The 26,752-nt window shown below is 34.4% G+C and overlaps 2 protein-coding genes across 13 annotated transcripts in view; one reads left to right on the forward strand and one right to left on the reverse strand.

Moving 5' to 3' along the window:
* The window catches only part of fbxw11b (F-box and WD repeat domain containing 11b), a 649,789-nt gene that overhangs the window by 475,821 nt on the left and 147,216 nt on the right, over window positions 1-26,752 (forward strand). The window lies entirely within an intron of this gene.
* The window catches only part of parp14rs4 (poly(ADP-ribose) polymerase family member 14-related sequence 4), a 93,225-nt gene that overhangs the window by 2,766 nt on the left and 63,707 nt on the right, over window positions 1-26,752 (reverse strand). For 6 of the 12 annotated variants that reach the window (XM_087270457.1, XM_087270463.1, XM_087270459.1 and 3 more), the window contains 11 exons: window positions 9,269-9,348; window positions 8,229-8,313; window positions 7,702-7,820; window positions 7,509-7,539; window positions 6,865-7,110; window positions 5,132-5,359; window positions 2,604-5,023; window positions 2,022-2,252; window positions 1,658-1,867; window positions 1,453-1,546; window positions 1,168-1,317 (listed from right to left, as the gene is read on the reverse strand). In XM_087270457.1, the coding sequence (XP_087126583.1) occupies window positions 1,168-1,317; window positions 1,453-1,546; window positions 1,658-1,867; window positions 2,022-2,252; window positions 2,604-5,023; window positions 5,132-5,359; window positions 6,865-6,985 (3,454 nt within the window). In that variant the 5' untranslated portion in view covers window positions 6,986-7,110; window positions 7,509-7,539; window positions 7,702-7,820; window positions 8,229-8,313; window positions 9,269-9,348. Of the gene's footprint in view, window positions 1-1,167; window positions 1,318-1,452; window positions 1,547-1,657; window positions 1,868-2,021; window positions 2,253-2,603; window positions 5,024-5,131; window positions 5,360-6,864; window positions 7,111-7,508; window positions 7,540-7,701; window positions 7,821-8,228; window positions 8,422-9,099; window positions 9,197-9,268; window positions 9,349-26,752 lie in introns of those variants that run through there. The other 6 variants (XM_087270466.1, XM_087270461.1, XM_087270458.1 and 3 more) reach the window with 2 other exon arrangements.

The raw sequence follows: 26,752 nt of genomic DNA on the forward strand, positions 1-26,752 counted from the left end.
ACTAGAAAATTGTAATCTAATCACATTACTAATTATTTCATGTAAAAAGTAATCAGATTACTAATTACTTTACTTTGAAGTTACTTTAAAACATATAAAATATACCTATAAAAATGCAAAATAAACTGCAGCTCTTCCAGTAATTTAATATTAACTGAAAAACATTACATATGGGTTGACCACAGCAGCTTGACATATTCAAAAGAGCTAAAGAAATAGTTTGCCCAAAACTTAAAATTCTCTCAACATTCACTTTTTCTAAACCCATTTGTCTTTTTTTTTTTAACACAAAAGAAGGACATGAAGAAAACTGGATAACTGTAACCACTGACGTCCATAGTATGAAAAAGCACAGCAGTGTTTGAGTGTTCTGTGTTTGTCTGAGGTAATTATTCTACCTAAATGTGTGTATTCCTTACAAAGTATGAAGCTGATTGGCCAGTTCTTGTCATGTGACACACGGTTTGCAATGAGTGCGCCTTGGGAATTTTGAGCGCACACAATATGCGTTCCAATTATGCGCTCATATTATATGCGCGTGCGCAAAAGATGTGATATTTGAATGGCCACATAAGCAGCTACGCTTCTTTTCACATTCAGAAGATACATTTACTCCCAATCCTGCAAAAAATTTAATTTAGCCTGTTTAGGCTGAGTTGGACTGCTGTGTTTTCTGGCACTGTTGTCCTCCTTGGTGATGTGTATTGTCGTAGAATGCTTTCTGTTCAAATGCTTGAACAAGTTACTCGTCAAGTTAAAGCAGTCGAAAGTTCTTTAGAGACTGGACATAGACTGCAGTTTATAGCAATATTTTTGTTTTTACGTTCAATCAAATCAAAGTAATGTTTGTATTTCCACTTGAAGAAGCAGCCGCTCCCGACAACAACTATTTCAGCTTGCGTTCTCCAGCAATGTAAACACGCATGCATGCTTATTAACTGACGGTGAAGCAGAAAACGTGATTTAAAAGAATAATTTTTTTCCTAAATATTATATTTGTAATGCAAGTGATGCAATTACATTGACTTAAGTAACTTTAATCAAAATACACAAATGTAAAATGTAATTTGTTACATTACTGCGTTCCTCAAAAAATGTATTAAGTTACAGTAACGTGTTACACCCAACTCTGCAAATGAGTAATAGTGTGAGTGAAGTTTGGTTAACCTGCTTTTAGAGAAAATGACGGATTTGAGGAGTTGACAATGGCATCTGTTTTTTCTTTGGTTATGTCTCCCGATGAAACCTCCAGAGTCACCTGACCCAGCTGCATAATGTAAACCCCAAGAGAAGGAGAGGAGACTTTGCCATGAGTTCCTGAACAAAAATAAAAAATCTTTACAATTTTTTTCAATACCCTAAAAATGTATTGTGATTTAGATATATTACTGTAAATCATTTTACAAAATGTACTCAAAAAGTCTCATGGACATCAAATAATAAAAACATTACCAGAGGTCTGAGCTGATTTTTTAGGCTTGAAATGTTGATGTGCTTCTTTTGTGATGGGACCCTGATACCCATGTCTGAAGATGCTAATAAAGCACTAATAGATAAAACACAGAAATATACAGTATAAGAAAACTTTACATGAGAAACTACGGTAAACTATTTTAAATAAAATGTTTTTATTGTTCTGTATTTTTCCTTCACTCACCTGAACAATCTCCTTGTCAGAAGGGTGCACAATTACAGTGACCTTTCGAAGGTTTGTAGTGTTAAATTGCTGGACTTCTGTCAGAATGATTTTGGCCACCAGATCTTTAGGAAAGCCAAGATTTCCAGTGCCGATAGCAGGGAAAACTATTGAATTCATTCTCTGGGTTTCTGCATTTTTTAGGCAGTTTCTAATGATCTGACAGAGAACCTTTTAAAATGTAAAGAAATATTTATATTATAATTTTTTTTATAAAAAGTACCATCTAAATACATAAACGGAGCCTACATATGAGGCACAACGCTTAATCTCAAAATCAATAAACTGTAACAGTCAATGACAGTTTTGTATCTAATTTACTCACCCTGTCCTCTGAGCCTTGACTCCAAAATGGACAAACTACATGAAAGACTCGGGAACATTTCAGATTATAACCATCTGTGATGACAATTTCACCAGTATTCAGCCTGAATGACTTAGCAGCTCTGTTCACTTCAGACTGGAGCTGATGACCGGCAGCCTGAAGGAGTGCTTTAGAGACGGCACCTTTTCTCAGATCCATATCCTCTGATATAGTGTTGACAATGACATCAGCCTGCAGGAGAAATAAGCAATAAAAATAAGACATATTTATCTGCAGGAACTGGTCACCACTGATTACCATAAACACAATATAAAACAGTTCACTTTTGATGTGTGCTGGCACAGAAAATTTAAGTAATATTAGCAAAGTGTTTGAACCAAAATATATATCTTAACAAATATTCCATTTAAAAAATGATCCTTTGTTTTAATTAATTTAGATTTGATATATTCCATATAATAAAGATAATAAATAATATAATAAAATAATATAAATTAAAACCTTGAGCAAAATTAATTTTTCTTAAAAACAAAATAGCTTGATCCCATTCCCTGACCCACCCCAACCTCTTGATACACTTACGCTTGCATCCTGGATGTTCCCTTCATACAGACAAATTTTTAGTCCGTCTTGTGTAGTTTTGGTCTCAAGAACCCTCAACCCCTCAGAATTATCTGTTCTGTCACCAGACTGTGAGTGTGCTTGTTCTTCAAATTCTCTATTGCTATGACCACGATGGTTTCTTTGGTTATAGTTTTCATGACCATGACCATGACCATGACCACGACCACGACCACCTCCACGATGTCCATGCTCATAGTTACTATACTCATGAGGTTTGCTTTGATGAGGGAAAGCCATTTTGGGGTTATAAGCAGCAAACTCATTTCTGACAGCTTGAGCCATGGCATTCACATTCTTGTCGTTGTTGTCAACTAATTGAATCTCAGTCAGTGTGGAATTGGAGCCACTGTAGTTGTGATTTTCAATGTATTGACGCACCTCTTTGGCGATTGATTCAGTGCAAAGATCAAGAGGACAACCAAATATTCCTGAGCTGATCACTGGAATTGCAATGGAGGAGCATTTTTTGCTTGATGCCTGGTTCAAACTATCCCTCACAGCACGTCTCAGGCATTGTTGCACAGCTGTACGTTTGTCTGAACCTCTGAATCGAGGCCCAACAGCGTGCACCACATATTTACATGGAAGACGACCAGCTTCAGTGATGATGGCATCTCCAGGACTCAAACGCCCATTTACCTTTATGTGTAGATCACAGTATTCCTGCAGACATCGTCCTGCAGCTTGGAGAAGTGCAAAAGCTACACCACCTGTATGCTTCAGATCTTCATTAGCAGCATTGACCACAGCATCAACACTGAGAGTGCAAATGTCTGCCTTCCTGACAGTTACTGTTACTCCACCAGGCATTCGAACCTCGCAAGAGGCCTGGCCAAAATCTCCAAAATTACTTTCAGTAAAATCATCCTCATCCTCTTCCAGCATATGATCTTCCTGGAGCAGCACTACAAATCTTTTGTCCTTTAGCAGCATTAAGAGCATCATTTTGCCCTGCTCCTTGAAGTACTTCTTTGCTCCTGCCTTTTTAATGGTCAGTGTATCTATGTGGAGAGATTCTGCCAACCCTTTGAAGAAAGTCACAGCTGGCTGAACAAATATGCGTTGTCCAGACAGTTTAATCCGGGGTCTTTTTGGATCAAAACTCACTTTAATCTCATCAGACTTCATAAAACGCTGCCAGTCTTGTGATTTAATGTCTTTAATGAATTGTGCAGTTGCATGTGATTTGACACGAACAGTTTCTTCAATTCGAGTGTGTTTCTCAATGAACTTTTCCAAGCTCTCACTGACCTCCATCACTGATTCTCTGAATCCAGTCACTATCACTTTGTCTCTCTGTGAAACGTTTATGGACACAGTTCTCTTTTTGGAGGTGTTGAACAATTCTAGTAGTTGTTTTTTGAGATCCTGCCACTCTGGCATTTGAAGAACACTGTGATCTTCTACAAGGAGGGCTTTGGATGTAAGTACTGTATTCAGCTTCTTCTCTGCTTCAGCATGTGCTTGTTCTGTGCTCCCAATCACAACAACATCTCCATTTTCAATAGTGTAGACAGCAGATATTCTATGAGATAAAAACAGATCGGTGGACATTTCATCACAATCAACTGATTTCAGGAAATCCAGGATTGAAGGGTCAATCTTTAAAGACTTCTGTTTCATACTTATTTGTTTTTGAAGGACCCAGTTCTTAAAGACAAGACTTTCTTGTTGAAGACCAGATACAGTAAGTCTGTTCATATTTTTGAAGTAGTCAATGCGCAATTGAGAAGAAGCAGCAGTTTTCAGGCCATCTTGTTCAAGCAGAAAGTACATGGCAGGAGACATCTCTATGTTCTCGGTCACACTGTTCTTCTCTCTCTTCAGTTGATTTGTTGCTCTTTCCAAAATTTTCTCCATGATGGGCTTCAGACCAATTATCTCATGGCCCATTCCTGCCAAAGTCAGGACCCCTTTAGAGGTATCCGCATCTGTGTAAACCTGATCTTTTACAACTGCTTTAACATCAGTCTCCACTTTAGACCACAAGGCATGTGACACCGGCCACTCAGATGTTGTGTAGTCTGAGATAATTTTCTTGAAGGCATCTAAAGCATTCTTGCTCCAGCCATCAATGTGTCTTCTGCTGACTCCTTTCTGTTTCAGTAATGCTGGATCAGGACTGAGCAAAACATCAGGTTTATCCATGTTTATCAGGCAGAAGTGTGAACTCATTTTATCTTCAATAGAAAAAATAAGCCCTTTCTTGAGGAGGAATGCCCTGATGGCAGGATGTACACTGACTGTGATAGGTTCAGGCAGCTTTAAATGTGGCTTGTTGTCACCATAGAAGACCATATCCAGTGATTTAAAGTAGGGATACATCTTGACTGGAACATTACTGATCATATTCTGCTGCTTCAAAACTCTCTCTTTGGCTGAAAAAATATGAAAGTTGCAGGTACAATGAAATGTACTGATGCTGTCAAAATGAAGGAAACGGAGCCAAACAAGAAAATACTACAAGCAATTGCGCATGTACTTACCTTCTTCATCCTTAAATGTAATAATGGCTGCATGCTCTGAGGGAATTGTATCAATTTGTTGTATTGGACCACCCCATTTCTCAAACAACAGTTCCAGCAGCATCTCATTAGCTTCAGCTGGAAGATCCTCCACCCGCACACATGTGCTTCTCTCCAGTGAACGCACCTTTAGATTATTCTTCTTGATTTTTTCGTGCATTTTGCTGTCCTCGAGGAACTTTCCTGCAGCTGTAAGAAAATTTGTTCAAATTACTTAGTCAGAAAAACATGTTACACACAATAAACTTTGCTGAACAATCCACATGACAAACAAGACAAAAGCTGCCTGCTCACATTAAACAAATGTTGTAGGACTGGAGAAACAGCAATGAGCTCAGACAATAATGATGTGAATGGTGACAGTTTAAAGGCTCTGTCAGAAGCTTGGAAAATAAAGCTTACAAATGATGCATTCCAAGGTATAATGGTATAAACACATGTCTTATTCCTAATCTAGATCTCTTCCTGTCTCCTGAGATACCTTCATCTGATCTATTTATTATGTAACCATGATGTAGCCTATACTTTTTTAATACCCCACAAACCTGTGTGTTCTATTTCTGACAGTTGAGATGGTGTCTGGAAGCTCCACTTGGGTGTCATTTTAATTTTACATAGTAAAACTATGTTTCTCATCAACTTTTGATATAATTTCTAGCAAGAAGTTAATATTGTAGGAAGCAAATATTCCCTTATCCCCCCAATGCTCGCTATAATTTGTTGTCCATGATTATGTGCTGTTTCCACTAGTGCACTTTCCTATTTTCGACTTGTAAAGACAGAGCAATCCTGCCCAATCCAGAGTAAACCTCGGTGACAGGTGGGCAGACTGGGGAGATTGAAATAGTGACTGAGCTGGTGGTGACTGAAAATGTAGCATCTGTATCACCAGAATAACTACCTGTGTTTTTAATAAAGAGATTGTAAAATTGTAATCAAAGCTACAAAGTAAATCTGAAATATTCACTCATGTAAATCTGACTGTCAGACAGGTCCAAAGTGAGTTACTTTGGGTAAATGCAAGATCAGTGCTTACAAGAGATTCCAAACAGCATTTAATAAGTACCTGGATACCATCTCAGATAAATATTCTACACTGCAAAAAATGCTTTTCTTACTTAGATTTTTTGTCTGGTTTCTAGTCCAAATATCAAAAATTTCTTAAATCAAGAAGCATTTTGTAGACAAACAAAACATATTGTTGTTTTAAGAAATAATATGCCAAAATGAAGTGAGTTTTTCCTTAAAACAAGCAAAATAATCTGCCAATGGGGTAAGCAAAATAATCTTATGTCAAAAGGAAAAACAAGATTATTTTTGCCAAATTAGGGAATTTTCTTAGTTTATTTTAAATTACATTATATCTTTCAATAATAATGATGATTATATCATCATTGTTATTATGTGAAAATACAATATGTTCAGTCACACTTTACAATAAGTTTATATTTGTTAAGGTAATGTATTTATAAACATATACATATGAGTTAACTTGGACAAAGACTGTATTTTCATCAACTAACATTAATAAAGATGAATCAGTACATTGAAATAAATATATTGTTCATTGTTTGTTAATTTGGATAACAGCATTAACTAACATTTAATAATAAAACCTGATTCTAAAACACTAATATATGTTCTTATATTAATAATGAATGTAAATGTGATTTTATATAAGCAGAGCAACATACCACTGGGATTTTTAAAGGTCACAACTGCAGCTTGTAACTCTGGTATTAATTCCATGCTAAAGTCATTCTCAGGAAGGCCGCTGATATTCTCCACCAAAAGAGCCAGGACATCTTGGTTCATATGATTTGCAATGTTCTCTAAGACCACAGCATTTGACAACTCAGGCTTCTTCACATCCAACTCAGGCTTCTTCACATCCAACTCAGGCTTCTTCACATCCAACTCAGCCTCAGAGGCAATTTGTTCTTCAGGAAAATGTAAAAAATAGCACACATTAGACATTAAAGTCCTTCTGTACAATTAACTAAGTGCAGTTCTATTTATTTTAATAAACTAAATAGCTGTGTTTGGTATATTGGCGATTATAATATATTATATGTTATATTATACATAATATTAGAGGCATCACATATTTTTCTCTTGTAAATGAAAAAATATAGATAGGTTTATAAAGGCAACTTTAGCCAGGAAATAATTTTTTTATTTTTTTTTTTTGTATGAAATGAGTAAATACCTTCTGTAACTGTTTTTAACTCTGAAAAAAGGTCAACTTTTCAGTAGCACCCACAATAACAAGATAACCTAACCAATAAAAGATCACATGCAAGCTGTCAAGAGTCCAAAGTTCAGATGATTTACTTACTTGGTTTTTGATTTGCACATGTCTGGTCTGTCTGAAACCACAAAATGCCAAACAAGTAGAGTGAGATATTTTTTCTCTCCTCTCCACCCTCATATTTTAACAAAGACAACAAACTTTCTAAAAAAAAAAACTTTAGAACAATTCTTGATGTTTTTGCTATTCATAAATGGTTGACATGACAAATTATACTCACTTTTTGTTCAGTGCTGTCTTTATTTTCCTTTACATTGCTGGGTTTATATACTTTTAGCTTGATTTGTTGTGTGTCAATGGTGATAACATGTTCTGCCTGAGAGAGCACAGCATCTCGAACTTGAACACAAACAATCCAAATTAGACATGTATCAAAACACAACATTTTCCCCACCCTACTTGAAAAGATTTATGGTTTATTTTATTAAATTTATTCTTTATTATACTTATATTTATTACTATTCGTTCATTTAGCAGCATATTGTCCTCCTGTTGGTTTAAATTGATTGGTGTGATATAGTGAAATTAACCATGGTTTTATCATACTCGCGCTTTTCCCCCTTACTTTTCTTTTTGACTAATTTTATTAACAAGGTTTTACTACAAATGCTACGGTTAGTGTGGCAAAAACATGGTTAAATTGTGGTTTGTTAAGTAGGCTACACTATGTTGTTTGAGCAAAAACCATCGATTGACAGCATTTGAATAAATATACGCTTACAGCGTATAATTTGAGTTCGCACTTACTGTCAGATGTTTTGAACAGAATCGTCGCAGACTTCCTCTCGTCGTATTTCACTACGCAGTCTCCTCCCTGAGATTTCTTCTTACTCTGAAAGTGAATCTGAAGTTTATTTTTCACACTTTTGGTGTGTTCGGGCCCCCAGTCCCCCTCTACAATTATGGGATAATATTCGTCCATCGTGAAGTTCTGCTTAATGAGGAAATGACTTGCGAGTCTGTGCTATAGGGGAATCACAAGCGCTATGCTTATTTTCACTTTTGTTTCTGGAAAAAAGGAGTGTGTGAGCGTGGTAGTTTTTTTTTATAAACAGGAAACAGACTGTTTAAGTTCCCATAAACACTATAACTATAATGTATATTTGTAGTGAACATTTGTATCAAACTTAAAAGATACATAAATCATTTAGTGATACAAGGTAATTTTTTGCGAATAAATTTTATTTTACTTGTTTTTCTTCTCTTTTTTTCCTGACATGAGAACTTATACTATGTTCAGTCCAATGTATTCAGCACTAAAATGTAATTTAAACCCTTTAAGTGACTTCGATCGTGAAATACAGTAAAGAAAGACTATATAGCACAACCACCAGATGGCAGTATTGACTAATATAGGTTCCAGTGCATCAACTGATAAACTGAGACACAACAAATGTCAAAACATTTGTTGACAGTATTTTCACGTAAAAGATCACAACAATGTTTAGCACATAGGACTATGTAATTATCTTGTATTTAAAAACATTCTCCTCCCTAAAGCTCCTCTTTCCCCAACTAAAACATCAAACTAACTACAAATATATACAGTATTTATCTTTGTCGGAACCTTTTAAAATTAGATTTATGAAATAAATAAATTCAAGATACTCTTTCTAACCTCTCATTTATTTTTGATTTCCTCAGGGCCTTCCTCTCACGGTCAAGCAGAGCAGGTTTAAAAGTTTAAGCCTTTTCTTTCCTTCCCGTAATTAGACCTAAGTTCATAAGTCTTGTAATTACTATTCATCCAATCACATTAAAGTACATGCAAACTTTTAAAGGCGTACCACTTGAGGTTTGGGGTGTTATTAGTTGTTTGATCTTCCAACACCTTTTTCAGTATAAGTTAGCCTTCATTCACTTATACCTGTAAAAAATATGAGAGACAAGAAAGAAGGTCAAAGTCTGTGTGAATGCTAGAATAAAGAAAACACAGGGCTTTAAATAAATGATTTTTACTGACAGCACTCTCAGCTCAAGTCAAGCTTCAGCAATCTCTACACAAACCAAGCAACTATTGCAGTTGCGTACCTATATTAAAATACCGTGTTCTGTTTAAATCATGAAAATAGAATTAGATTCTTAATGAAATCAATCAAGTTCGGTGAAGGGAAAATTATGGTTTGGGGTTAGATTCAGTATGGGGTTGTGCGAGAGATTGGTAGAGGGGATGGTAACATTAACAGTCTGAGGTATCAAGACGTTTGTGCCATCCATTACATTAGAAACCACAGGAGAGGGCAATTTCTTCAGCAAGATAGCGCTACTTTTTAATACTTCAGCCTCCACATCAACGTTTCTGATAGCAAAGAAGGTTAAGGTGCTCCAGGATTGTCCAGCCCAGTTACCAGATATGAACATTATTGAGCATGTATGGGGTAAAATGAAGGAGGAGGCATTGAAGATGAATCCAGTATTGATGACTTTATTAATAAGTAATTTAAGTCATTGCAGAGATGTATGGATGCCATCCTCCAAACTCATGGGAGTCATACACAATATTAATTATTTTTCCACTGCATCATGACTTTATATTCAATACTAGGGGTGGCCAACACCGTTCCTGGAGAGCCATCTTCCTGCAGATTTCAGTTGCGACTCATTTCAAACACACCTGCATGTAATTATCACTTGGTGTTCAGGTCCTAATTAATTGGTTCAGGTGTGTTTGATATGGGTAGCAACTGAAATCTGCAGGAAGATGCCTCTCCAGGAACACGGTTTTCCACCCCTGTTCTATACTGTTCATTATTTCTGTTAAGTGACAAGACTTTTGTCTAAGCAAAGTCAGTCCTTACTGTCTTATTAAATAATTAAAAATCAGGGCATACTCATATTTTATATAGGTAAAATAAGCGTAATCTAGAGGCATTTGCCTTTCATATAAGCCATTTCTGATACCAAATGATGAACTAGAAGTTATTATTTGTTGTTCCTAAAACTTAAATAGGTGACAAGACTTGTTAGGTAGTGTACAGTAAGCACACACATATGCACAAATTAGTATACTGTTTACTGTATTGTACAATACTAAATATGCAATCGATGCCCCCCTTTGGACCACCCTTCATCAAATCTTAAATTAAGCTCCCCCTCTACAATCTTTCTGTATGTACTATAATATAGCTCGTCCATGAAAACTGAAGCAGAAACACAGAGAAAAGGAGAGAGAGAAGATCGACTAAGCTTCATTGATCTTGTTTGCAGTGTTGTTACAGAGAGATCGAAGGCGAAGTCAGCGTGTAGTTTTCTTGAGGAGTACAACGTTTCTGCTTTTGGTTTTAGAGAGTAATGATGACTTTAGTGAAGGACTGCAGTTGTGAAGCTCTGGTATAATGCACATGATCAAAGCTGACCTTCACAAGGATGGCCTCCACATGATGAAAGAAATAGTGGAATAGATATGAAAGTTCTGTCCTTTATTCGCTCTACTGTCATTCTAAACCCTGTGACTGACTGACGTTCTACTGTACAACACACAGAAATAGAAGTTATTTATTATGGTGTTTAAATGCAGATGAAATGAATGTGGACTTTTATATAAAAAAAATTCATGACAACATAAAAATTAAATTACTTTTACCCTAAATCAATTCTTTGTGTTTAAATTATTCAGATCAGTTTTGTGAACACAAAATTTGACAAAACAATGCTTTTACAAATAATATCTACATCACTCCTTCGAATATACTCATACACTTTATTAGGTGCACCTGTTCAACTGCTCGTTGAAGCAAATTTGTAATCAACCAATAAGATGGCAGAACCTCAATCCATTTAGTCATGTAGACATGGTCAAGACGATGTGCTGCAGTTCAAACCGAGCATCAAAATGAGGAAGAAAGGTGATTTAAGAAATTTGAAAAAAAAAAAAAAAAAAAAGGATTTAAAGTAAATGTTATATTTTAACAATACAGTTATTCTGTTATTCTAGACATGACTTTGTGAAAATACTAACATCACATGGATACATATTACTATATACATGCATAAGTAGCATAATTACAACAATATATAAACTATATTTAACAGTCAAATAATAATAATAATAATAATAATAATGTGGTGACATGGTGGCTCAGTGGTTATAACTGTCACATCACAGCAAGAAGGTTGCTGGTTTAAGTCACAGCTGGGTCATTTGACAATTCAGTGTGGAGTTTGCATGTTCTCCCCGTATTTGTGAGGGTTTATTCTGGGTGCTCTGGCTTCCTTTACAGTCCAAAGACGTGCTATAGCTGAATTGAATAAACTAAATTGGCTATAGTTAAGTGTGTGAATGTGTGTGTATGGGTGTTTCCCAGTACTGGCTTGCAGATAGAAGGGCATCCACTGTGTAAAACATATACTGGATAAGTTGGCAGTTCATTCCGCTGTGGTGACCAAAGATGAATAAAGGCACTAAGCCGTAGGAAAATGAATGAATAATAAAAGTGATGGCAGATTGGATATATTTATATGTTTTTAAAATATTTTTTGTTCTACACACAAAAAAGTCCTAAAGGTTTAAAACAAAACTCAAATTGAAACCCCCTAAAACCCTGTAGGAAAATTTGAAAGAAACCAGAAGTGATCTTGCTCTCTAAGTTTTGATGTTATCCCTGCACCATTCACTTTCTCTTTCTCTATCTAGTCAATATATAAATGAATGGCAAAATAATATACCATTTTTATACCTGTTTTTACCATCTGTACTTCTGAGAACATGAATTTGTTGGTGCAGCTCTGTGTGTGTGTGTTGTTCAAGGACTCTAATAGTACTGTGTGGATTGCCTTTTCTCTTTCAAAGGATGAGTTATGAAAGTCATAACCAAATATTACAACAAGAAGCACTATGTGACATCGAGAAAAAGAGAGTGTGTTACCAAAAAATGTCCTCAGCCCAGTGAGGTATGAAACACTGTGGTCTAAAAGCCGTCTGTCTCCTTTGGTTACATAACTGCTGTGTATTTTAGTGCTAGTCTTTGTGCAATACGTAACTTTCACCCAAACAAATGTCTCGGAAATGTCTTGGATCCCCCTGCCCTCGAACCCCACTGCATTGATTTTCTCATAGATATCCTTATGAAAGCATCTTCATTGCTTACTCCTAGTCTTTCATAATTAATGATCATAAAACTATGTTCTATTTTGCTCACAAGGGCAAAACTTTGATGGATTCACCAGTTCTGTTGAGGGCAGCCGAATTTTTGCTGATGTAAGGGGTCACATGACGTGAAGGTCCAATCAGCAGAGAGTCTCAAGCAGCACTTCTACTGCAATATTCAAGAAACACAAACTGTTCGTTCCATTAATGCTCTTGGTTCATTTTACATAACTGTCTGTTAGAGCTTACAATTATGCATTTTGTGAGCACTGCAAAATAGTATACTAATGTAAATATTCTTATTTTAGCAGTAGCACAGCCATAAAACTGAAGAATAATCAACTAAAGGTCTCCTTTCTTCATTCAGAAGTTTCAACAGACCCTTAAACTTTCGAGTGCAAAACACCAGAACTATGTATATCACATCAGATCAACAACCAGGGAAAGAAAACATCCCCACAGTGAGAGAAAAAGCAAGGTTATGACAGAAAAGAACCCCATAGGGAGTTCTTTCAAACACGGATGGTCAAATCGCTGAGGAAAAGTAGCATGATTAAAGAACACAATCTCTTCTCTCCCCCAGGGGAACTGGAAGAAACCGATTAACCAAACATGTGAATCTGAGTGAAAAAAAAATGAAAAGAAAAAAAATGTCACTTTTAATATGAGATGATCTCCATGCAAGCCGGGGATATTTCTAGGCTGGATGGTGGAAAAGGCCTGCAAAGTGGATTCTTAGAATTGTTTATCTTGTGTAGAGAAAAAAAAAATGTGTAGAGAGAGTAATAGAGGGATTGAAGGGATAGAGAGCAGCATCACATGGTTTCATTCAGGGGCAAGCATGCGAGTCAGGATATGGAAGACGGTGGCTATTTTTACTTCAGGTGACATTAGGTTTAACACTCGGTTTCCTTCTAGCACAAAAGGAGAAAGCGATACATGCTGCATCGCTATTACCTTCCCCAATTCCAGCATTCAGCGAGCAATTGAGTTTTGTGAGAAGCTAGAAGCTTCTTCAGGTATTGCTGTCCATGCATCTTTAAATAGCAGACTCACATTGTTTTTAATGAAGAAAACCATAGGGATTTTCACCCTGCTCCAAGGTTATTATTGTTCTAAATCATGCTTTAAGGCCAGAGACTTTTGAATAAGGAGCAGGGTTAACACAGCTTTTTACTCAAGGTTATGAAATCCTGCTTCAGGTCTAGGTTAGCTTTTCATGTCAATATACAGTTGAAGTCAGAATTATTAGCCCCCCTGAATTATTAGCCCATGTTTATTTTTTCCCCCAATTTCTGTTTAACATAGAGCAGATTCTTTCAGCACATTTCTAAACATAATAGTTTTAATAACTCATTTCTAATAATGGATTTATTTGATCTTTGCCATGATGACAGTACATATTATTTTACTAGATGTTTTTCAAGACAATTGATTTTCAAGGCAGCTTAAAGTGACATTTAAAGGCTTAACTAAATAGGTTAAGGTTAGGGTAATTAGGCAAGTCATTGTTTAATGATGGTTTGTTCTGTAGACAATCGAAAAAAATATATATATAGCTTAAAGGGGCTAATCATTTTGACCCTAAAATGGTTTTTAAAAAATAAAAAAACTGCTTTTATTCTAGTCGAAATAAAACAAATAAGACTTTCCCCAAAAGAAAAAATATTAGCAGACATACTGTGTCTTATGTCATATAGAAGATTCATTCAGGTTAAACACTGACACACTGCAATTATACAAATATGGACATTAACCCAGGGTATAGGAATGTACAGAGTGGCATTTCCGCATATGGATACCCAGAGTTAATCGTTAACCAAAATTAAGGCACAAGCAATGCGGAACATGAAGCAAAATAATCCAGGATTACATTTACCCAAAGATTTAGAATGACCCAGGGTTAACAAACTTTTCACTTTTTCACCAGTATGCATAGATATGTAATAACAGATCCAGTTGAAGTCAGAATTATTAGCCCCCTGAATTATTAGCCCCACTGTTTATTTTTCCCCAATTTCTGTTTAACAGAGAAAGAACAGAGCAGAACACATTTCTAAACATAATAGTTTTAATAACTCATTTCTAATAACGTATTTATTTTATCTTTGCCATGATGACATAACATAATATTTTACTAGATGTTTTTCAAGACACTTCTATATAGCTTAAAGTGACATTTAAAAGCTTAACTTGGTTAATTAGGTGAACTAGGCAGGTTAGGGTAATTAGGCAAGTTATTGTATATCGATGGTTCTGTAGACAATCAAAAAAAAAAAAATGCATTAAGGAGCAAATAATTTTTTTCCTAAAATGTTTTTTTTTTTAACTGCTTTTCTTCTAGCCAAAATAAAACAAATAAGACTTTCCCCAGAAGAAAAAAATATTACCAGGCATACTGTGAATATTTACCTGCTCTGTTAAACATAATTTAGGAAATATTCAAAAAAGAAAAAAAAATCAAAGGGGGGCTAATAATTCTGACTTCAACTGTATGTCTTTTTGTAGTTAAACTATTTTAAAATCTATTTTACCCCTTTTTTAAAATGTATATATTTATATATAATAAATATTTGTTGTGGAGTTAATTCAAGCCTTTCTGCAATAATGAGTCACACATAATATTGTTGTAGTTTGCATGACAAATTTGACAGGATACACAGTATTACCCACTGCTGTATGGACATCCGTTATGTACAAATTAAATCTGATTTAAGTCCATAAACTGGTATTGAAGTGTCTTCTTTTTTATACTTGTAACGACACTCTGCGGCTGTGGTGATGAATGTCTTTTTACTGTCTTTATTAAAAACATGCACTGTTTTAAAATGTTTTAAACTTGTAAAACTCATTCTTGAGGTGCAGATGATCACAGAGAGCTGAACAGATCTTTTTGTCCCAGTTGCTTTGCGCATGTCTTGTATTGTGGATATGACAACACAATCTCACACCAATTTGTACCTTTTTGATTTAGTGGCTAATTCGCATGAATTCGTACAATCAATTCGGTGGGTGGAGAATTGACACTCCTGTGGGCCTCAAAATGGGAGGGATTAGGATTCTATTTTAAAATCAGAAATAAAAAAAGAGACTTATTGTGTTTCTATCACTCCAATATGAATTTTCATCATAGGCGCCCTTCAAGTTTCATAAGAGAATGTTTAGGTTTGGAAATTTCTCAGGAGAATATATTATCTGAAATATTAATAAAAAGATAGCATGGTTACAAGAAATGTTTTAATAATTTTGCCTGTGTAAGTGACTAGAAGAGATGTAAGTGTTCTTGGAATCTGAACACGGTCTGTGGATATCATTTGGAACAAGTTGACATGACATGTACAGTAATGTGGCTGCCATTGGTACTGAAGTTGTTACTAAAGCATTCCCTGACAGTGGAATTCATTGTTTCGTTGAGCCTTTGCCAGGTTTGTATCATTTTGTCAGTTTATAATCTGCATCCAGTTCACTTTTAAATTATGTGCTGTTACAACTGTCTGGCTATCTGTCACCATATCAAATGCACTTAATTCACACATGCTCTGTTCGTTACCACATATAAGTCTGTACTAAACAGACGCTGTGATTTCTTACAGCATACAGTGACTGCAATTTCAGGTGTAGCAGGATAGGGAAAGAGTTGTGGGTTGTGATTCATTTGGTATCATATTGCTTTGTAATTTTGGTTTGTGAGTGCAAATTAGTCTTGCATTATATCATTATATCCTAGAGTGTTATTATCTCTCTTCATAAATAAATCTACATTTATGCCAAGCCATTACCTCATTGTATTATAATAACGTTTTCTCGATCATTAATTTTCCTGCTTCGTTCTCTCTCTCGCTCTCTCTCATAGACTAAACAACATTTCAAGCCACTGGTGTTTAGATGATGTCAACAAATGTGATTTATCTGTATTATTTGTATTATTATATTTAGATATTTGGATGTTATTGAATAGTTTTGTGACTTTTTTTTAAGTGGACTTGCCGAAAGTTTCAAATGATCTTAAAATTTGGGTTCTCAAGGTTTAGAATCAGTCCAACAATAAGACACACGCAATGGGAAGAAAGATGTCATCATGCAAAGTACTAAAATGCGGTAGAATACTTCTGCAGGACTAAAGTAAATGAGTGTTACGACAAGTGTAGTTCAGGTTGGTGATGAGATGTGTGTTTGAAGAGCTTTGAGCTCAAGCTGCAACTGAATGTGAATGAATCTGCTGACATGAACTGAAAGTCTTCCCATTGAAAACAGGCAAGCAAATACCCTTCAGGTTGGCAGGTGAAGTGTATTTTAATATTTAAGCTACGATAAAGTTTTAAAATGCAATTGAGATGAATATTTTTTTCCCCAGAAAGTATGCACTGCTGTCTACCACATCTGCTTTGAATTTTTGAATACTTTTGCAATCATTAGTTTGCTCAGAGATGGCAACTGTGCCCTATACTGAAACAGGGGAGAAGAAACAGTTAAATAAAGTCATTATTTTAGTTTTATGTGTAAAAATTATTCTGAGCTTTATAATATTTCAATTTAACTACTGAACACACATGTCAGGTCTATTTTGACAATGTTTCTGGAGTTTAAATGAATCTGGAACCTTGCTCTCTATGGAGAATGAAAATAAGGGAGCGCTCAGATTTCACTTTAAATATCTTCCTTTGTGTTCTGACAATAAACAAATGTCCTGGGAGTTTGGATCGACATGAAGGTGAACCCCTAAAAACATAATTTTCATTTTTTAGATGAACTATACTTTTAAGTAGGTTACTATGTGCATTCATTAACATGCATGTAAATAAATTTGGGATTATATGCTGTTTGTGATGCAAATTTCATCTTCAGCAATCACATGACTGCAGATGACCACACATACTGTGATGATGCCATTTCTGCCACATGTACTCTCATGCCCATGCAGATGTGAAGAGTACAAACCATTTAAAACAAAGTATACTTTGGGTGGTAGCTTTTCCAATAGAATCTGATTTACAGTAATGGCCAAAAGCAAGGCTGAATAATCAACTGCAATGTTTATTCAATCATATTGATTTTTATATAGATTTTATAAATATATATTCAGTCTTTTCTCATGCCTCATGATGCACGTAAATATGGAAGGACAATGAAGTGTTTTTAAAACAGTGGATACAGTAAGGTTGCATGAGTGTTCTTGCTGTTCAACCATTGAATATTAAAAGAAAACTTATTTATAAATTTATAAATTACTTTCAGGAAATAATGAAAACAACAACAACAACAACAACAAAATTGATTACTGTAGTGTATGGTATGCAAAGATTAAAATATGCAGGAACAGAACACTGAACTATCTCTTGTTGCAATATATTGATGTGTACTCTAGTACTGATGTACTCTTAAAATACTAAGTGTAGGGGAAAGAAAGCATTCCTCTTGTTAATTTTCCACTATATGAATTGTAGTGAAACCTTAATATTTGACATTATTTGTCCATGTTCTTTTGAATGGATGTTTCCTAAACTGAAATGCAATACAAAATTGAAATCAATTAATAAATAAATTGATAAAGGTAAAAAATAAATAAATAAAAAAACTCTATTTAGGTGCTCTGCATTTCAATTTTGTTTGTATTGTTGACAGTAACAATAATATGTTATAAGCAATACAATTATATTGTAGTCACTACTTAAATTTTTTTAGATTTTATTTTTCTGGCACAGTAAAATAAAACACATTTTTTGTCATGCAAGTCATTTTAGTCATTATCATTGTAGTTTGGCTCTTTTGTCAAAACAATTTTCATTGTTTAAACTATAGTTTAAAGATTTCCTCTTCATAATATTACACATTCTTCATATTTTGATTGCAATGCCAATAAAAGCAAATAGACAAACAAGTTTGCATTGACCATTATCTTTGGACACCTTATATGTAATTTAAAATGATTTAAGAAATACTCCATTATAACATTATTTACACAAATCTTTAAACAATTTTGTTTACAAATCCTATACAATTTTAAAAATATATTAAAATATCTTTATTTCTTTTATTTAAAATAGTCTTCAATCTAAAACAAAATCATATTTATTTTAATAATGTTTATTAACTTTAAAAAAGGCTAGAACATTAAATCTTTATGGGTTATTTAAAGATACTAATTTACATTATTGGCTTTCTACTGAGGAAACCGGTTAAAAACTCCTTAATTAAAATCACGTATTTCTTCTTTCTTTTCTTTATAAACAGACCTAATAGATTAGTTGTCTCATGTGTTGTGGTGTATCCATCTAAAATTGCACATGTCCTTATACAGTATGTTTTGACTCAAACCCTGCCAAAAATGTGATTCTTACTTACATTTTTTATCTCGTTTAATTTAAGCAAAAAAGTCTTGTTTTAAGAAGTAATATGTTAAATTTAAATGAGTTTTCCTTAAAACTAGCAAGCCAATAATCTTGTTTTTTCTTTTGACATAAGATTATTTAAATATAAATAAATTTAATTTTGACATAGAAAGACAATATGTTTTGCTTGTCAAGAAAATGCTTCGTGATTTAAGAATTTTTAGATCGTTGGACTAGAAACAAGACAAAAAATTCTAAGTAAGAAAAGCATTTTTTGCAGTGCATATCATGTGTCAAACTCATTCTTAGATTTTGCATTGAACATTCTTTATATATTTAACAGTTTCACTCAGACTTTTTATTTAAATCATTTACTCATAAAATGTCCTGTTAAGCGTCTGTAAGAAGCCTGTCGTTCAGTGACGAGGGAGAGAACAGGAGTTAAATAGGAGGATGAAGGTTAATTCAACAGTGCTGAGTGCAGCTCCTTGCCCTAAGCGTGTGTGCGTTTATCACTGTGTGTTTGTGTGTAAATGTGAACCATGGCAGCTTCATTAAATGGTTGGCAGTAAAAATAGCTTGAGACGGGTGCGCTCAGACAGTGTGATGTAATGGCAGGCGAGTGTCTGGTGGTGTGTGACAAGAACATTTAGACTTTTTCTTGAGGAGCACAGACTTTTTATGATAAATAAGAATTAAAATGGGAAGTGTTTTTTTTTTTTTATTAGGTACACCGGAGGATCATTAAATGTGTGCAAACCATCAGTTCTTTAGAGTTTGCTACTTGATAGTCAGTTTCTAAAGTATGCGAGTCTGAAAGCTTTATAGAGCTCAAATAATGTGATTCACAGCAGCCAGAAAACATTAGTACACTGTCAGAAAAAGGTACAGTGAGGGTAAAATCTTGTTCCTTTTTAAATAACTTGGGATCTTAATGACTATCAAAGATCATTTTCCAATTTTCCAACATGAGTGCTTTATGTTTACCAAAGAATAAACATATTTTGTCACAGCAAATTACAACTCCACTTGAGGAAGTTAAAGAGTTTACTGATGTTGAGGGAGAGACTGCTGAAGCAATTGATAGAGAAACGTTTTGCCTTCATTCTGAAAAGCCGAGAAAATGTTGATGATAAATTATTTGTTGTGACTAAACAAATAATTATGACAAATTATTTATTAATACTAAAAAGTATTATGGCTAAATACAAATACTTTGGACTTAATAAAGTGATGTAGCCGGTATAATGTGTTTATAGCTCTTAAACAGTATTCTTGCTGTATTAGTGTAGATTATTTACTGTACAGTGAGTGAACAACATTTTACTTGTTATCTAAATAGTTCTTTTTACTGTTTTAAATGACTGCTTTTTACTTGCTGTGTCATTTTATTTCTTGACACATTTAGTTGTGAGCTGTAATGAAATGTTTCTCCATTTCTAAATAAAAATGGGTATCTGTAAACCAAAATATTTTATTTGCCTAGGTCAGTACCCTGACAATGGTATATAAAAATATACATAAAAAATAATATAATATATAAAGGCACATTTTTGTACCTTCAGTTTCTACAATTTTGTTCTTTGGGGATACAAAATTGTCTCTTAAATGGTACAAATGGAGAAGGTACTATTTTATACCTCTAAATAACGGTACAAAATTGTACCCTTTAGGGTACCACCCCAGGGACGGACCACTTGTACCCTAAAAGGTACAATTTTGTACCTATTTTCGGAGAGTGTAGACAACTATAAAGTATATAACCAACAATAATGCTGATATAGTGTATAACCCAATGTATGAGTGTAAGTTTGTGTATAATCAGCCTCAAATGTGGTATTATTTTGATCAACATACAGTTAATAACATGCTAAAAATATTAAGTTGACACTTTATTTTAGAGTGTCCTTATTATAGTGTAAATTTGAGGTTAAGCAATAACAATTAAATACATGTGATTAATCAAAGTTTAGCAGGTGCAGATGCAAGCAGAGCTGCATGCAATGCTTTTAATATGCATCTCTAACCCTACCCCTCAGAGTGATGTCACTAGCTCCATTGAGTGCATTGTGTGTGACATTGCATGTCTGAGACTCATATGTGTCTCATGTTGCATATGCACATCTACAGTCAGATGCTATTGGAGTTTAGGGCAATAGAGATGGGTTTAGGGTAAGTTGCATGCAATAATGCTTAATTTACTGTTATTACTATAGTATGTTTATGGATCATGTGTAACAAGACTGGGTCAGTTGGCATTTCTGTGTGGGGTTTGCATGTTCTCCCCACATTCACATGGGTTTCCTCTGGGTGCTCCGGTTTCCTCTACAGTCCAAAGACATGCGGTACAGGTGAATTGGGTAGGCTAAACTGTTCGTAGTGTATGTGTGTGAATGAGTGTGTATGGCTGTTTCCCAGGGATGGGTTGCAGCTGTAAGGGCATCCGCTGCATAGAACATATGCTGGATGAGTTGGTGGTTCATTTCACTTTGGCGACCAGATTAATAAAAAGGACTAAGCCGAAAAAAAAAATGAATTAATAAATTAGCATAAATTAAAAAATAACTCATCAGAAAAAGTGTTTGTATGGGTTAATACAAGACTTTTGAACTTTTATGACTTAAGAATAATTATGTTGTAATCAACATCAATCGAGTTACCATATTTGGTTCCTCACCTAATAAAGAGTTCACCCAATTTCATCAAAAATAAATTCAAGTTTAGTTCTTTTCACAATAATTAGTTTTCCAAAGCAACTTTAAAAAGATGTTTGTTATTATTGCATTACAATCAATATTATCTTTTACTACGTGTTTGGTGGCACAGTAGGTAGTGCTGTTGCCTCACAGCAAGAAGGTTGCTGGTTCTCCCCGCGTTCACGTGGGTTTTCTCCGGGTGCTCCGGTTTCCCCCACAGTCCAAAGACATGCGGTACAGGTGAACTGGGTGAGATAAAATTGTCTGTATGTGTGTGAATGAGTGTATAGATGTTTCCCAATGATGGGTTAATTAATAAAAGGACTAAGCTGAAAAGAAAATGAATGAATGACTGAAATATGTTATGAGCTGCAACCCTCCAACAGCCATGCTCACTGCTATGGGTGTATCTTCATTGTTTGTGTGTGTGTGTGTGTTTGTGTGCGTGTGCACTTGCATGGGTCAAAAGCAGAGGACCAATTTTGAGTATGCGTATACTTGACAATGCTCACTTCACTCTACTTGCGATTGTATCTACAAAATAAATAAATTGGGAGCAGCCATGGCCTAATGGTTAGAGAGTTTGAGTAAATGCATTACAGACATATGCATCCAGAATGTTTCTGAAGGATATGAGGTATAGAACTGTTGTTGATAGACCTGCGAAACTGAAAAAAAAAAAAAAACATCTCTATTGGATTGATCTTCACTGCAGCTGTTGGGACGCTGCTTTGAATCAATCCTGCTGTGCAGAATTATACAGTACACATACAGGTACACATACCAAAAAGAAACTTGAAACAATTTGCAGATGTTTATTTAGCCTCGTGTGTTAAAAAAAAATGTTTTGGGCACAATAATAATTGATTTTAGTTTGTACACATAAAAGATTCAGAACCTTACAGAAGCAGAACTGACAAATGAAATTCTGGCGCCTGAAGACTTTTACATTCTATTATCTGCGTTATGTAAATCTACTAATCAATAAAAGCAAAACTCTCACTCTTTCTTGCATGCTCTCTATCCACTTTGCACTTCCACCCACACAGTCCAAAAATATTTCAATACGTGACGCAAGACATAAAAGGTTTTTTTTTCTGAGCATGTCTAATAGAAATAAGCATCTGCTTTGGGCATATGATAAAGTTAACCTTTACAAGACCCCGCTAACAGAAATAATTTAAAGAAATATTCAATTATTTAAAGCCTAAAGGTACAGTTTTAAAAGTGATATTGGATGCCCATTTTAAGTTCATGTTATTCGTTAATGTAAGGTCAATGACTTACTTTTGGTTTAATTTCTCAATGGCAGTGTGAATTACACTGTCAAAAAGACCTCCTGATTTGCTGCATGTCTCTTTAAATGATAATGAGCCCTACTCACCCTACCCCTTTCTGAAGTTGGATCACAAATGGATGGTAGCAATACATTCATAAAGTAACAAAACATACAGTGCTAAGTCGAGTCTGTTTACTGTCTAGTTACTGTTTACTGCTGTTTGCATGATCGACAGGAAGGAGTATTTTAAGTTGTTTCTGAATGACAAATCTGAGATATAATTTTGTGCATTTAATTGGATATAGTTTATCATTGCTTGACAATGCAGCATACCATTATTAATCTAAAATGTATTCAGACAAACATCATATAAAGAAATGACACTGCCAGAATTACATTCCCAATTGTACTTTCTGTGCCAGTAAGAGTGATCACCACAACATTCTATGCGAGAAATAAAATAGCATAAAATTGAATTGGGTCATATTATGGTACATATTGACCTAAATAAACCTTATTACATTTAAAAAATTTTAATTTTACAAAAGTGAAAGGTTGATTGTGGTATCAGATGTATTTCCAGATGTGTCTTTAAACAAAATATTATATTATAATTTTGAACAGTTGTTGACATAGAATAAAATCTCAAAGAGCAGAAGAACTGAATGGAGGCATTTTATAATACGGTATTAAGTAATAAAATAAAGAAGAATTAAATCTAAATAAAGAAAATAAAGCATAGCAACCTTTAACAAATAGAGTAGAATGCAATGCAAATGTATAGATTATTTAAAAAAAAAAAATAAATAAAAGAAGATTAATAGTAGGTCATTTTCATTCATTTTCTTTTCAGCTTAGTGCCTTTATCAATCCGGGGTCGCTACGGCAGAATGAACCGCCAACTTATCCAACAGTTTTACACAGCGGATGCCCTTCCAGCCACAACCCATTACTGTAAAACAACCATACACACTCATTCACACTCATACACTATGGACAATTTAGCCCACCCAATTCACCTGTACCGCATGTTTTTGGGGGAAACCAGAGCTCCCCGAGGAATGCAGGGAGAACATGCAAACTCCACAGAGAAATGGCAACTGACCCAGCCGAGGCTCGAACCAGCGACTTTCTTTCTGTGAGGTGACAAAATTACCTACTGCACAACTGCATCGCCAGCATGTAATTTTATGAAGTAAAATCTTTGATATGCATAGAAGAATAACAAAGATAATATAATATACATTATAAACAGTCGGGCGGAAATTGTAACAGAACCTAATTCTAGTAAAATAGCTGTCATAAATGTCATATTATGTCATAAATTATACAAGCATATCATTTAACAAATTAGAAAACAAATTGTGGAAATATATGATCAAACCATAGACAAAACAGAATATTTAACAAAACAGGGTAGTTTATACTGAAAAGATATAGAACAGGATATAATTAAGATATATATAAATAATAAAATATGCAGAATAAAATAGAACTGAGTGGAAAATGGAATGGAATGAAATATAGTAAATATTTAATTGCACAGGCTATAGTCTGGAAAAAACTTCATATCCCTTTAACTGCCCCAACAAGAACAAATTCTTAACTCCTAATGTCGCTAGTTAACACATTCAATGCATTTTTTTCAACACATCCCATAATTTCTAAAATATCAACCTCCACCAAATGGTATATATGTCAGTTTAAGGTACTGGAATTGATATATATCCTATGAAAAATCAGAAAATATAAAAGTGCAAGACCAATTTATTTAAAACATCATCAAAATAAAACATTTTTAAATACCAAATCATTTTTATTTTTAAAAGTATGCCATAAAACAATTTCAAATTCTCATTTAACATGTTTTCTTGTTTTTTTCCACAGTAAAACCATAATTAAGTGTAGTAGTGCAACAGGATTGTGTGTGTTTGATTTCTTTGTAAACCAACAATGCTGTGTGTCAACCATTATTTACAAATCATTCTTTAATGAATTTAACAGTCATTATTTATAACAGTCAAAATAAGGTCAATCATTTGGTAGAGTGGGCAGTTAAAGGGATATTGCCCTCAGTCTAATGCACAGTTTAAGACACTGGTGGAATCTCTTCTGAAACCATAGACACATGGCGATAACCACGTCTTTTTTTTCTCAGGAGAAGAAACAGACAGTGGATCCTCCAAATAGTATCTATATCTTTTTGCATTGCATTTTTCCATCATATTTCCTTTTAACTTTATCTGTCTCATTCCTTCGGCATCATCCTGCTATCTATCAGAGCTGTCACTTCTCGTTACATCTTCCCTCTTTCACTCTTACTTTCCTCTCCTTTCGGCTCACTATTTTGGGTTCCCCTCAGCTGGACTAAAATGATAAATAAGGGCGAGAGGTTCAAGTGGATTGTGTTGGAACTGGGAACAATCATCAAAAGAACAAAGTCTTTTAGATCATGTAGAATATTACATTTAATAAAAAGCAGTCTTTGACAGTAGAGTAAAATGGAAAGTAACAGAACAGAATAATTCAGAACAGGATAGAGTACAAATTGCAGAATAGAGTGTTCATTCAGCAGAACAGAATGAAATAGAATAGAGGAAGCATAATTTTGAGAATAAAATAAAAATCAGTTCTATCATATACACTGACAAAAATATTTACTGGATTTACTAATTTGCAAGGTTGCCAATAATTAATATGGACTGAATTTAAACAAACAAATTATATTGAGTAATGTTCAACCTAATTTGTTTAAATTAAGCCCATATAAATTGTTTGCAACCACTTACCTTAAATATTTAGTAAATCCAATTTTTTTAGTGTAGATGAGAAAAAGAGGAAAATAATCTTACAGAAAAGAGTGGAATAAATTACGGAAAGTTATGAAATTATGAGACACTAGAATAGAATACTTAAGAAACTAGACCTATAGTAAAATCAAATATTTAATGACAGAACAGAATATTTTAGAATATCATACAGGGTGGCACGGTGCCTCAGTGATTAAGACTGTCGCCTCACAGCAAGAAGGCTGCTGGTTTAAATCCCGGCTGGGTCAGATGGCATTTCTGTGTGGAGTTTGCATGTTCTCCACGTGTTGGCATGGGTTTCCTCAGGGTGCTCTGGATTCCCCCACAGTCCAAAGACATGTGCTATAAGTGAATTGAGTAAACTAAATTGGCAATAGTGTATAAGTGTAAATGTGCGAATGTATGGGTGTTTCCCAGTACTGGATAGGGGATGGATGGGCATCCGCATGCGTAAAAAATATGCCGGAATAGTTTGGGGTTCATACCCCTGTGGCAACCTCTGATAAATAAGGGACTAAGCCGAAGGACAATGAATGAAAATATGATAGGTAGAAAAATAGCACTTTAGTAAAAGAGAATCTAGCAAAACAGGGAAAACGAGGTAAAATAGAATAGCAAAATCAATTCTGTCACATTTAGGATATAATAGAATGGAACAGAACATAGTAAAAAAGTAAAATAACAGTTATCAAATAAAACTCAATAAACACAAACATATAAAACTTGTAGTACAATACTTGATCTTTAACAGATAGAATCTTAAATGCCAGAATAGAATAGAATAGAATAGAACAGAATAGAATAGAATAGAATGTCGTGTAATGAATAGAAAATAGAACTTTTATAAAACCAAATCTAGCAGCACAGAACAGGGTAAAGTAAAATCTGTCTCATAAAGAATAGAATAGAATATAATAGAATAGAATAGAAAAGAATAGAGGAACAGAAAATAGAGTAGGGCAGAAAATAATCTGATAAAATTTTTAATAGAAAATAAACAACCCAAGCTCATTTTGAAAATGTAGCCCTAAATACATTTCTGGAGAGTGCTAAATACGTCTCAAGAGGTAC

This window comes from Danio rerio, chromosome 10, assembly GCF_052040795.2.
Source record: "Danio rerio strain M-AB ecotype USA chromosome 10, GRCz13ab, whole genome shotgun sequence".
Lineage (NCBI taxonomy): Eukaryota > Metazoa > Chordata > Actinopteri > Cypriniformes > Danionidae > Danio > Danio rerio.